General features: G+C 34.9%; 1 protein-coding gene across 1 annotated transcript in view; it reads right to left on the bottom strand.

The window, feature by feature from the left end:
- LOC140136092 (copine-3-like) overlaps positions 1–13,791 on the bottom strand; it is a 233,760-nt gene that overhangs the window by 18,602 nt on the left and 201,367 nt on the right. Inside the window, 1 exon segment of the mRNA XM_072157798.1 lies at positions 8,395–8,481. Within this exon segment, the coding sequence (XP_072013899.1) occupies positions 8,395–8,481 (87 nt within the window).

Raw genomic sequence — 13,791 nt, 5'->3', positions numbered from 1 at the left:
TCCTATGGTGCAATACACTGAACTGGGGATTTCCAAGTTCCAAACATAGATCTGACTTTGTTTACAATAATTTGAGAGGAATTCCAAAATGACTTTACAGACCAACTCTTGCAAGTGCAAGGGGGTTTCCCATCTCATGAAATACTTTCAGCTTGTAAACAAAGCTAAATAAATTAAATTACTCAGGGCACATCACACTATCTTCAACAATAGTTGTTGCTATCTACAGTAGACAGCACTAGTTGCTATCTGCAGTAGACATCAATAGTTGCTATCTACAGTAGACAGCAATAGTTGCTATCTTGAGTAGACAGCAATTAGTTGCTATCTTCAGTAGTGAGCAATAGTTGCTATCTTCAGTAGTGAGCAATAGTTGATATCTTCAGTATACAGCAATATGTGCTATCAGCAATAGACAACAATTAGTCAATGCCTTCATCTTCAGTAGACAGTAATATTTGCATCTTCACTACGGGATAGTTTATTACATAGACATAACGAAGTATCAGTAAAAAAACCCAGAAAAGAGCAAAAATATAAACTAGATGGAACCGATAAGCAAACACAAAATATCTATTCTATTCCAGTGAAATTCAAATATTCAAATATATTGGTTCTGATATGATCATTACTGACCAAGTATTAATATCTATCTTCCCAAATAAACTCACAAATAAATCGGTGTCATCTTACAATGAGGAAAAAATTGAAGATTTACACATTACTGCATTGTATGCGTTATACCAGTAGGTGCTCTTTTTAATCTTTCCATATTGAGCATGCATAATGTTAAGCTTCTCTCTAGCAATCTTGGTCTTTAAAATATTATACTGGCATAAGACAAAACCATGTATGCAAACCCCAATAAGGCTGTAGGTGGTTGTACATCAGAACCATGCCCAAAAAATCACAGCTACGAAGCTGTTCATTTACAAAAAAAACCCAAAAGGTCACAACTGCTACCGAGTCGTGATTGACGTCATTGGTAAACTGGGCCCTTGATGAGACGTGGCACCGAGGGTGTCTAGGCCAGGGTTCAGGTGATGAGTATGAACCTGATCAATTTGGAGCAGCCAATGAATTGTGATTAGTTACCATGGCAACGTATTTGGGCAACGTGTTATTGTCAAATGAAATTTTCACACCGAGTGAAATGAACAGATTGTGACTTAAATGGTGCAGCTTATTGGCTATTAGCAGGATAACATTGTACTAGCTGGGATAGTCAGGACCTTGATTGAGTCATTTGAGTGGGTAAATAAGCTTACATATATGATGAGTTTACATTTGGTGGGTCGTGGCCAAGGATTCTATAGTACTACACTATTTTGCAAAGACCTTTCACACTGGCTGACCGATTGCGTAAAAAAGAAGTAAGTCATGCGATCTTACGCATTTTGTTTGGCTAATGAGATGCAGATGAGATGATGACATGATTAAATAAGCCAAACAGAACCTTCATGTTTACACTGTAATCTAAACCAAATCAGGCAGTATGAGAGGTCTTTGCAAATGACCTACTACCATCTCATACTACTGACCCAGACTATTTTATAACCAACAAAGACATCCACACCCATGACACCTGTTTCTCGAATGACCTTCACGTAACCCTTACCAATACCAAGCTGGCTGAAAACATCCTTCGGATCCAGGGTGCCCTGCTCTGGAACTCCCTTGATCAATCATTGAAACAGTCTCCAACATTGGCTATTTTCAAACATAGACTTAAAGATTATTTAATCGATTCTTATACCACAACTGATTAAACTTCCGCTTTTAGGGTATTTTCAAACTGCCCGTCTTACTTGGGTCTGTCCTGTCCTGTCCTGTCTTGTACTGTTCAGCCTGTCCATGCCCCATTAATTTATTTGGCACAATGTTTGATTCCGATCTTGTCCTAATTATCTTTCAAGTGAGGGAATCATACGCTTCTCGTTTCATTCAGCCTTGTGTCAAAATATGTTATTTATTATATTTTTTTATTTTTATTGTTGTACTTTCAAGTATTATTATCTGATTTATTGATTCTGTTCAATTAATTTTCATTTATTCTTATTTCGGCCACATGCTACTCTCGTTGTACATATTATTGTTGTAGCGTAAGTTAAATTTCCATCTTGTTCAGATTGGGTGCCACAAGTTTCACGCTCTGCGTTTTTGCGGCATCCACATCTCTTCACTTTTCATGTTCTTATTGTGTTTCTATAAGTTATCTCATTATGTTTTCCTTATCTTTAATTTCCATTTGTATAATTTTATTGTGAATTGAGATGAAAACAAATAAACTTGAACTTGAACTTGAACTAGGTGTAATATTGGCCCTAGACATATTCTTTTTTTTTAAATTTTTGCCCTCAAAAATCTTGCTGTGGTACTGAAACCACAGAAGTATGTAAACATCACGGTGGCAGAAAATAAAGAGATACAGTCATGTTAACATGTTAACATGATGAAGGATTAATGATTGGTGATGTTGCGCAAAGTGTATGTGGTGAATGTTCCAGTTCCTCTATGAACACATATGTGACCCCTCGGCACAACTGAGCCTGGATGTCGCCAGTGCCACTATTGAGATATGCTCCATCGAACTTAACAATAAACAATAGGAAACAAAGGATTTATTGACTGTTTTATTGATTTTTCACTACTTAAATGTCAAGTACTATAGACATGATATACATCATTTTAAAGCTAATTTCAAGCAGAATATTTTGGTTGAATATCTCAAAAATGATGATTGGCAACTTCAGGGCTCAGTTGTGCCGAGGGGTCACATATATGGTGCAAAATACATGCTTAAATAAGCTTTAAAAAAAATCCCTATTATTTGATCAGCTCAAAATAGGTGAGCCTCATAAGATCGCAGATTAATATTTATATATTTAATTTTGAGAATTGTCTTGCGACATCTCCCCAGAAGCATCACAAATTATTTATTCACATCCCATAAATTGTCTATTTTCATTAACACACACAATATAGACCAGATATGTCAACTTTTTCACTTTTACCATGGGTCTACTTTTCGGCGTAGTGGTAAAAGCCTAACAATTCCACTGATTACGATCTGATCAAATTATACCTGAATATCCTTTGTTCAGACCATTAAGCCAATATAACAAAATTTTGTTAGACCTTTAGAAAACAAAATGCATCTCATGCAGCATGACACAATGGCGAAGTTCTTTATCTATAGCGTGAGAGGTCCCAGGTTTAAATCCCTGCAGGACCAACAAAATAATCTGCTCTGGTAAAGGTGGGCCAGATGAACCATGATAAAAAAAGATCTTGTTACAGTCGGTTCTGATCAGGGTAATCAAGCCCAATTACTGGCCCCAGTTGCCTGTTCTGTAAAAATGCCCCAACCAGCTATCTACAGCAACCCCTTTCACCTGGCCTAAGTTTCGTCAGCATTATCACCTAGATTTCAGTTGAATGCTTGACACAAAATAAAAATGATTTGAAAGTGAATGGCTGCAAATACTTTCATAATTTAATCATCCACTAACAATAAAAGCAGTACCGTAAAATCAATTTGATTTGACACACATATGCGCCATTCAATGAAAAATATGAACCTAAATCTGTAGTCGCATACTCATATGCAAATCATAACCTGCAGCCACAAAACATTGGCAACATAGCAGAGTTAATCCTCAATACGCATTCCATACATCATTTTCAGTTGGTATTTTCTCCTCATTGGGTACCAAAATAAACTCCTAGTAATCAAAAGAACTGCACATTTCATGCACCAATCTGAAGCCATGTCCACACACGTACACAGGAAGCATAAACTTGGGAGGAAATTCAGAGGATGAAAACCCTTGAATGTTCAGTCAGGAGTTTAGTCCATGTGGATGCATTTAGAAGTTTGACACTGTAAGGGGAACTTAATTTAACCCACCTTAAATCCCAAGACTGCTAGTAATCAAAAGTCCTACACATTTCATGTACCAATCTGAAGCCGTGTCCACACCGGAAGCATAAACTTGGGAGGAAACTCAGAGGATGGAAACCAATTGTAGATTCAGTCAGGGGTTTTGTCTGTGTGGATGCATTTAGAGGTTTGACACTCTTAAGGTAGGAGCATCGGATATAGACCCATGCAGTAAAATAACCACTATTTCAAATCAGAATTATGTATCCATTTCAAATATATAACCAACTGAAGATAAGTCTTTACTCCACTGATTTTTAATGTTTCATGAAAATTTAAAGAATTCTTATGTTTTTCTTTATTTTTGAAAATTCCTAATTTTTTCTACAAATAATTATTGCTAGCCTAGAGGGAATGTGATATGGTTTCCATAGTTTGTGGGGTGGTTAATAAGCCTAATATCTAAATTCTCTCGCCAGATTTTGTTGATAAAGTGTTTATTTTTTGAGAAAAATCATTTTTTCTATTTTTAAATTAGGGAAATCTAGAAACACCCATAACTTAAAATAGAAACACTTTATTAAAAAAAGCTGGCGAGAAAAGTTTCTAAATTTAATAACCTTTCATATGACACCTTGTTTGTTAAATTTGGCCCTATGGTTAGCTCAGACAATAATTATGAAATTGGGTCATTCAGTGTTTCTAGATCAAATCAAGAAAATTTGAGCAAGTACTAACATTACCTTCAAATATCCCCTATATTACTGACCAATATATTGGAAAAGAGTCACTAATATTATTTGGTAACATTTTTGTAATAAAAAGATCCAAAAAGCAGTTCTATAAATGGGATGGAAAGGAGAAAAAATTATATTTAAACCTAGTATCCATTTTCAAACTTTTACCAATTTTAGTGAACGAGGCTTAGTGTCAAAACCACTTTATGTACAAAGTCAATGGGGTTGGCAGGCAAGTTTGTCTCACCCAACTACACATCCTGTATCATTTTAAACCAAATCTGTGCATGACACCGTAGCCGATGTTTCTATTAAGGGGAAACTTAAAGGTTGACCCACATCAAATCCCAAGATATTTAGTGTTTTTTTTGTTGAACCTGTAAGTTCACTCAGGGGAAAATTAAAAGTTTGTGGAGGATTACAAACAGTTTATCTTGGTACCCAGTGGGGAAAATAACAACTGCAAATGAAGCTGCACATTTCATGTACCAATCTGAAGCAGTGCCCACACAAGACACATAAACTTGGGAGGAAACTCAGAGGATCAAAAACCTTAACGTTCAATGGTTTCATTCGATGGTTCAATGTATGATTGTGTAAAGTGATTGGTCAATACTTGTTTGAGTCTACACCCCAGCACATATTAATCACTGAAGGGTGGCTCAGGGTTTTCAGCTGACAACAACACAAAGTGAACATTACTCAGGGTTTCATTTTTACATTTGAAAGTTCAAACCTTGGGAGGTTCATGCTGGTCTGAATATGGTTTATGCCTCTATACTAGCTCATACTGATATGAATGTTGATATACTTATGGCAATCAAACAATACTTGTCACACAGGGGTTGAATCTACATAATATGTGTGGGTGCGTGTTATGTGCATACTTTTATGCACATGGTAAATTAACATGATTCATGGTTTATTCACATCTTATAAAACTGGAATGACCTTGTTATGAGTCTACATAGGTATCTTCAGTAGACAGTAACAGTTGCTATCTTCAGTATACAGCAAGTAATAGTTGATATCTTCAGTAGACAGCAATAGTTGCTATTTTCAGTAGACAGCAATAGTTGCTATCTTCAGTCGACATCATTAGTTGCTATCTTCAGTAGACAGCAATAGTTGCTATTTTCAGTAGACAGCAATAGTTGCTATCTTCAGTCGACATCATTAGTTGCTATCTTCAGTATACAGCAATAGTTGCTATCTTCAGTATACAGCAATAGTTGCTATCTTCAGTAGACAGCAATAGTTGCTATCTTCAGTAGACAGCAATAGTTGCTATCTTCAGTAGACAGATAATAATAGTTGCTATCTTCAGTAGACAGATAATAATAGTTGCTATTTTCAGTAGACAGCAATAGTTGCTATCTTCAGTCGACATCAATAGTTGCTATCTTCAGTATACAGCAATAGTTGCTATCTTCAGTAGACAACAATAGTTGCAATCTTCAGTAGACAGCAATAGTTACTATCTTCAGTAGACAGCAATAGTTGCTATCTTCAGTAGACAGCAATAGTTGCTATCTTCAGCAGACAGCAATAGTTGCTATCTTCAGTAGACAGCAATAGTTGCTATCTTCAGTAGACAGCAATAGTTGCTATCTTCAGTAGACAGATAATAATAGTTGCTATCTTCAGTAGACAGATAATAATAGTTGCTATCTTCAGTAGACAGCAATAGTTGCTATCTTCATTAGAGAGCAGTAGTTGCTATCTTCAGTAGACAGCAATAGCTGCTATCTTCAGTAGATAGCAATAGTTGCTATCTTCAGTAGACAGCAATAGTTGCTATCTTCAGTATACAGCATTAGCTGCTACCTTCAGTAGACAGCAATAGTTGCTATCTTCAGTAGATAGCAATAGCTGCTATCTCCAGTAGACAGCAAAAATTGCTATCTCCAGTAGACAGTATACAAATACAACATGTTTTATTTCGGGAAAGTAGTCAAAACTACTGGTCCCTCGGTGTTGGATGATTTGACTACTTCCCGGCCAGCGTCAGCGGAGGGAAGTAGTCAAATCATCCAACACCGAGGACCAGTAGTTTTGACTACTTTCCCGAAATAAAACATGTTGTATTTGTTTTACTATACCTCATAAATATTTTCACTATCACGGTTAAATCGTAAACAAAAGTCAACACACACCAGTCAACGCGTGCCGGCCGGCATGGTAAATAAGCTTAATATTTTGCTTACCTGATTTTATTGGAGGATTTCTGTTCATTCAATTTACATTTTGACTTATATTATTCTAATTTTCTTTTTAACATTCCATAAATAGCATTTTGTTTCATAAAATGTCAAATTCAAGTAATTATCCATCGGTAACCTCAGCAAAATAACTGCAGCAGACGCCATTTTCTCGATAAAACGCATCTGCAGAATCGCCGTTGTGTAGCACAATACTACATGTAGAGGAACGTTGACGCGCGGGGTCGAGACACCGCGTGGTAGTAGGGTGCGGAAGTTTTACTACTTCTCAGCGTGCGCCGTAATTGCACAGGCACGGGAAGTAGTCAAAATACCGTACTTTCGACGCTGACGCTAGCGTTATTAACCAATAAGATGTCTGGATTGCCTAATAAATATTTATGAGGTATAGTAACAATAGTTGCTATCTTCAGTACATTGTGCTGTATTTGTTACAAAATCTGAGATTTTTGATAGAATCACTGAATATTCAAATTCAAAAATATTACACTCTAACTTGATGGCTGAAATATCTCATTACTCATGTGAATGATTAATGTATAAACAATGTGTATATTATGCATCTTTATATTATACGTCTTATTGTTACTTCCATGTGCGAATCTATGTCATGTTCATAACACAGAGAGCCGATACCTCTCAGTAAGGAAATGATCAAAGGACTGATACACGCACTGGTGATAATAGCCCGAGAATTAATAGAGATTTTCTTTGTTTTACCTCATTTCGTCGTCTGTATTCCATAGTGGCGTAGAGTGGGGCGCCGCGAATAAACAACTTTTCGAGAAAATCGGGTTTGAAGAAATGCCATTTTAAAATCGAGTTGTGTAAATCAGACATTCATTATATTTTGTAAATGATGTGAAATTTCTGTAGTAAACTAAATAGATTTTATTGTTATATATTTTCAAAAGAAATAAATACATACTATTGCTGGCAAACTGAAAATAAAACTATACGTCACTATGGAAAACAAACAAAACGCAATACCCTAACCTAACGTTAACCGTGACGCCACCTCGGTCGCCGTGTAATCCCTATGGCGTTACTTTTCATCGTTAAGTATTCCATAGTGGCGATAGGTCCGATACGTACGCCACTATGACATACGATGTTTTTCATTTTTGCCGATATTTCATAATTATAAAATGTGTATAAAAAGTGGCGTATGGTCGATATGCCACTATGGAATACAAAAATGTCACTTTGTAACTATACGCATACATTTAATTAATTAATTACTGATTAATTAGCTAATTATGACTGATGAGACTTAGAAAAAATGAAAGAGAACATCATTAAAAACATATGTGTCAATTTTCAAAAAAATGACCAAAAATCACTATACGCCACTATAGAATACAGCCGACGATTTGTTCAGCTCAAAATTAAAATGGGACATATCTGACAGTAAAAACAAGCATTTAGTGGAATAAAATATCAAAAATTCTTATGGAAATGTTACAAAATTGCTGTAACTAAAACACTATACCTGGATGTGAGAGGATTGAAAACTTTTCAACAAAATTAAAGAAATGATTTTTCTTCTTACCTCACACGATGTTAGGAAGATCTTGCCGGAATTCTTATAGTTCTTCTTCTTGGCTTTTTTCTTTGGGTTTATGCATTCCCATTCCACCTAATAGAGATAGAGAGGGGGAGGTGGCACAAAATCACAATAAAAAAACATTACTGGTATTGTGTATGAACTCATTAGAAAAGATAATTGACCACTATAATACACTATTTTTTACTATTGTTAAGCTTACCTTTCTGACTGTCAATTTCTACACAAACATATTCTCTTATCTTACAACAAACTTTGTATGTGAAACTAACTGAACACTTGCATTTTTTCAGTCACATACACTATGAACCACAACAGCCTCATCCCAATGGCATAATTCAATAACCTCAATTAAACAACCATAGTACAAAATCTCACCCCAAGTTGCAGAGTATGAGTTATTGTACCCGCCAAGTTTTGTCCGATTTCATCAGAAATACTATTCCAGTTGCAATCCATACACCCCCTATGGAAGACATGACCTTAATCTTGCACACAGATTGTAGATTTCAAACTGGGTTATCCATTCAGGTAACCCCATTTGAAATTCACACTCCCTGTGTGGGAGATTAAGGTCATGTCTTCCACAGGGGGTGTATGGATTGCAACTTATCACAATTTAGATAATATCCATTTATATTGAATAACATTTTAGATCTAATGATTTCCCATACTCTTGTAATAATGGAGAGCTAAATAATGCATACTTTGCACATTTTCAAGTTGAAAAATTAAGTTACATCAATGCCAGTTTATAGAGTTAAATTCTGATTCACTAGAACTCTGAAATATGAATTGATGTCAATTCAATCTGAAACAATCACCTGTTTCTTTTTATAAGCTATACCATATTCATAAAACACAAAATATTTCCTTAAAATTATGCAGACATCCACAGAGTACAAATTGTGAAACCAACTTCTGTAGTTATCAATTACTAATCATATAATATTACAATGATATAATATAATAATTGCTTTTCTTTCTAGTTAATAGTACCAGTGTTGCATGTTTAAGAACCAATTCTTCTGAGCAGTAATGTTTGATGAAAATTGCCTTTTACTGCTGCTATACATTGAGACTCTCAACATAACAAAAAATGCAAAGGTCCACATTATGTACACATTATATACACTATTAAAAATCTGGTTCATTTTTACGTGACATTGGTTCATCTATGACCAACTCAAATGTTAGATGAAATAGTTTGTCTTCTCTTTTATTTGTTTTGTTGCTCAATATAATAGTTAAGAAGTTTACAATTGAATCAAATAAAAATTTCCCAACATTTTAACAGTGTATTATTGACTTAAATGCTCTTCGTGCTAGCAATATAGACTTTAACATAAAAAGTCCAAGTTTGGAGATATTTTGCCAAAATATCAAGAGCTGAACCAATACTAAGCTTGTTTGTACTCATTTTAATGCATTTTGCATGCTGATTCCAAATATGGCCATGAATATTTATATTTCTGAAATTTTTGAAATTTTTAAACAAAATTTGGAACATGTCGTCTGCAGTCGACAGCCCCGTGGTGAGATTCACAAATTTTAACATTTTCTCGCAGTATTAACACAAAAATACAGCAAAGCTTTCAAACTTCATTCCATTGCACCTGATAGTGTTCATAGTCATACCTATACTCTATACATACTAAGTAAGATTAGACTAAATTTGACTACATATTTAAAAAGTAATTAAAGCAAAAGAATAGTAACACGATATAGAGAAGTATCATAGACTGAAGACAGGTCGGTGGTTGAACAATACAAAATAATTGAGAAACTTTTCAACATTAAAAATTGATTCACAAACACAATTAACAAAATTGACATATTCATAGAATAAAACATATCACTTTTGAGTTCACAACTTCCCATACAGTGTGTCTGCCTCGAGAGATAAGTGCACTATGTCAGCCCTGATGTGAACAAATGTCAGCCCTGAAGTGAATTATATTTAAATCTTACCAAAAGAGCAGCTGAAGAAGATAAGGGTGAGAAAGAAGAAATTCCCAAATGATTCATCAGTGATCCCTTTATAAAGTCTTGAGATAAAAGATAGATAAGACATTGATATCAAGATGAAAATTATGACTGGCGAAGAAAGCAAGAGTCAAACCCAGTCATTTTGCTGTTACGGAGGTTGCTGCATACAGATATAACAGGAGATATGATTGGTCAATTTAGATATAACAAGAGACATAATTGGTGAATTCTATTGAGCATTAATAATGTTTAAGCTATGTAGAAAGAGCAGAAAAAAGTTATTTGCTGAATCAAGCTCAAAGTTTACTCTTACATTTTGGAAACATAATATGTTCACAAATCAAAATTTCTCAGACTTTGGTTTGAAAATTAACTAAAACTAAAAAAAGTTGAATATTTATTCTAAAATGAAAATAAATAAAAAAAATCCATATTATTACTATAATCAATATAATTATATATACTTTGGTTTTGGAAAACAGATCACAAATTTGGAAAAATATTTCAAAATCCATTTAGTTTTCTCACAAAACTGTTTCATCAAATTGCCATAAAGTGGTTGCAAGGATGAACATAAATCGGTTAGTATGTTAATTCAATCTTTATTTTAGTTAGTTAAAGTGGCCGTTAAGTGATTGAAAATGAACTCTACTGATGCAAAGCTATCATGACTGACTACTAATGAAAGCAATGAAATGTTACCCTCTAATGTTTATCCAAATGTCAAGGGATATTGTACGATGCAACTAATTCTACCCAGTGATGCCAACGCCGCGACTTAGGCGCACAATTGGTCTACTTGGCGATCACTTGCCGCTACTCAAAAAACAATGCCACTACTAGTTGCCTAAAATTTGGCTACTTTGCAAGAGTCAAGTTGCAGCAGTAATTTAACTTATTTTCCTTTCAATTGAGCTGAATTCTAAAGGTTTTAAGTCTCTGAAGCCCTAAATTGCAATAACAATGGGTTTTGTGACCATTTATTGATCGGTCAGTAACTTTCCATTTAGCACAGAAGTTTTCAAGTCAAGTGCTTTTCTGCCCAATTAGGTGATTTTTGAGGTGATTTTTTTGGAATCTTAAAATTGGGCTACTTGAGATTCATTCACCACGGCCTGGAGAGCCAATTCATCGTGTGCCGCGCCTTGGTACTGAAAAGTTTTAGCAACACTGAAGAGCCTAAGCTTATAAAACCTACTCCATGTACAGTTACTAGGATGCACTCAAATTTAGGTTTCCCATGTGATAGCCAAAGGAAATAAGGATTCACTTCTTTAGCTGGGAATTGAACCCAGGACCATTTATTACTTGCCAGGTGCTCTAATCCCCAATGTTTCCAGGAATCAGACCCTTCCATGAACTAGCCATGCAGGTGCCCTAACCATTCAGTGAAAACAGATTCATGGTGTCATATTTTAGTCTATTCTCAAAACTTTGTTAGATGTATTAGTGCGGGGGCAGGGGTAAGGTAACATTTCATTTCACCTTTATCATTTCTAGTTAGCTACACTAATAATGAAATCAAAAATGTTAATTCATATGCCAGTCAGTTTATACAATGCAGCACTGTACAGCAATCTGTTATCATGACATTAGTACAACACAAACACAATATGAACAATTCCAACATAATTACACTGCATGTGATCATTCATAACAATCATGTGACAACCATGTGACAATCATGTGACATTTAACATCGAGTGAACAAACATGAAATGTAGTTTGAAGAATATATACACTGGTGGTGTTATATGAAATACAACAACAAAAGGCACATACAGGGAAAGAAATTTTGGACAAGCATGACAGGAAAGAAAAACAACAAAATGTTTAGAGTTATGAAATATGAGAAAAGAATGAAAGGTTAGATGGTTTGTAGAATCAACTTTATTGATAAAACCCATGATGGAGTCCCAGGATGGAATATCTGTGATATAATATGCCTATGGTTTATGTCTATGGGATAAAGTTTTAAACGTTTTCTTGACTTACTTGCAGGGAGATGACCATTTCAAGTCACAATGAATACTACTTAGTAGGGATGACTTCAAAACCCAACCATCTGTTGACCGTGGGGCACTCTGCAGAACCTGTGATTGGATCTGGCTTTTATTGTTTGGAACCATAGAATGTGGTCAAACCACTGGTTCTGTCAGGGCACCTGTGGTCGACAGGCGATTGGATTTGGAAGCTATCTCTTAGTATCTGTAAGTGTTATAATATCCTTTCACAACTGTCTTTTTCAATCTTTGGAGCATATTAGCCAATAATTATGAAGTAGTGATTTCGGATGTAGTGACTTCTTTCTAGGCTTGTGCATGATATTTTGATATTTTCAACATGCTTACCTTCAATAACCTACATATGTCACATTTGCAAGAAGTCATATCATTCAGGACCTAAGTTCTATATTGTAAAAGCATGCCTTTAATGAACTAAGATAATTAAAAAGATAGGAATTGCATTGAAAATAAAATTATACAGCTTTTATCTACTTTTCTATTGGGTTAAATTGAAAGAAAGGAGAAAAGGTGAAAAAGAAGAAGATCAAAATGAAAATGACACCTGTGCTTATTGCTTTCATTTTTACATGCCTAGTTTGCACATTAGCTCTATTAATAATATATAAGTAAAACATTGCACTTTTCTTATGACAATAAGTTAGCAGAAGTTATGTTACAGCCATGTACTTCTATCATGCTTTGCTGGGTAGTTGCAGCACCTCTCTGTGCAGTCTGCAGCTTGGTTCATGCTGTTGCTGATTTGTGCAAAATTTGCTGTACACTCATATGTTGATGTCAGGAGTTGCTGAGTCCCATCGAAGCCTGTGGAAACTTTTTTTCTTCAAAATTCATGATCGCATTCCAAAATGAGTAACTTGTCGGTAGATTGTGTATTGTATCCTTAAGCCAGTAATTTGTTCTTCTTTTAAGCATGAACTATTTGGCAATTTCATAAATATTTTATTTGCTAACAGCTAATCTCTAAACATATCAGCGAAAGTAAATTGAATTTTTATCCATGCATTGAAATTTGCTACATGTACCTTAGGATTAAATTGTTCTAACTGCCATAGCTGCTTCATGTCAAATTCATGGTAACTTGTCATGAGGCAGCTACCATGTAAACCAAAACTGAATGCATAAAGAGGAAAACTATTGCACAAAAAACAAAAATTGTACCGTATATATAATGTTAAAACAATAGAACAAACGATGCAAATGTAAACACAATCAATAAGTAAATAAGAAAAGATAATTTGACACATGGCAGCTATAGCAGTCGGAACAATTAATCCTGACGATATGGCAATGTTTCCCCTTTCACTCACCCTTTATTATTAATTTTATTTGTTGCACCCGAAGCCAAGGAATTCAAAACCTAATTTTA

The sequence above is a fragment of the Amphiura filiformis genome, chromosome 16 (assembly GCF_039555335.1).
Source record: "Amphiura filiformis chromosome 16, Afil_fr2py, whole genome shotgun sequence".
Lineage (NCBI taxonomy): Eukaryota > Metazoa > Echinodermata > Ophiuroidea > Amphilepidida > Amphiuridae > Amphiura > Amphiura filiformis.
Note: the sequence above shows the minus strand (reverse complement) of the source record. Positions and strands in the feature narration are given on the sequence as shown.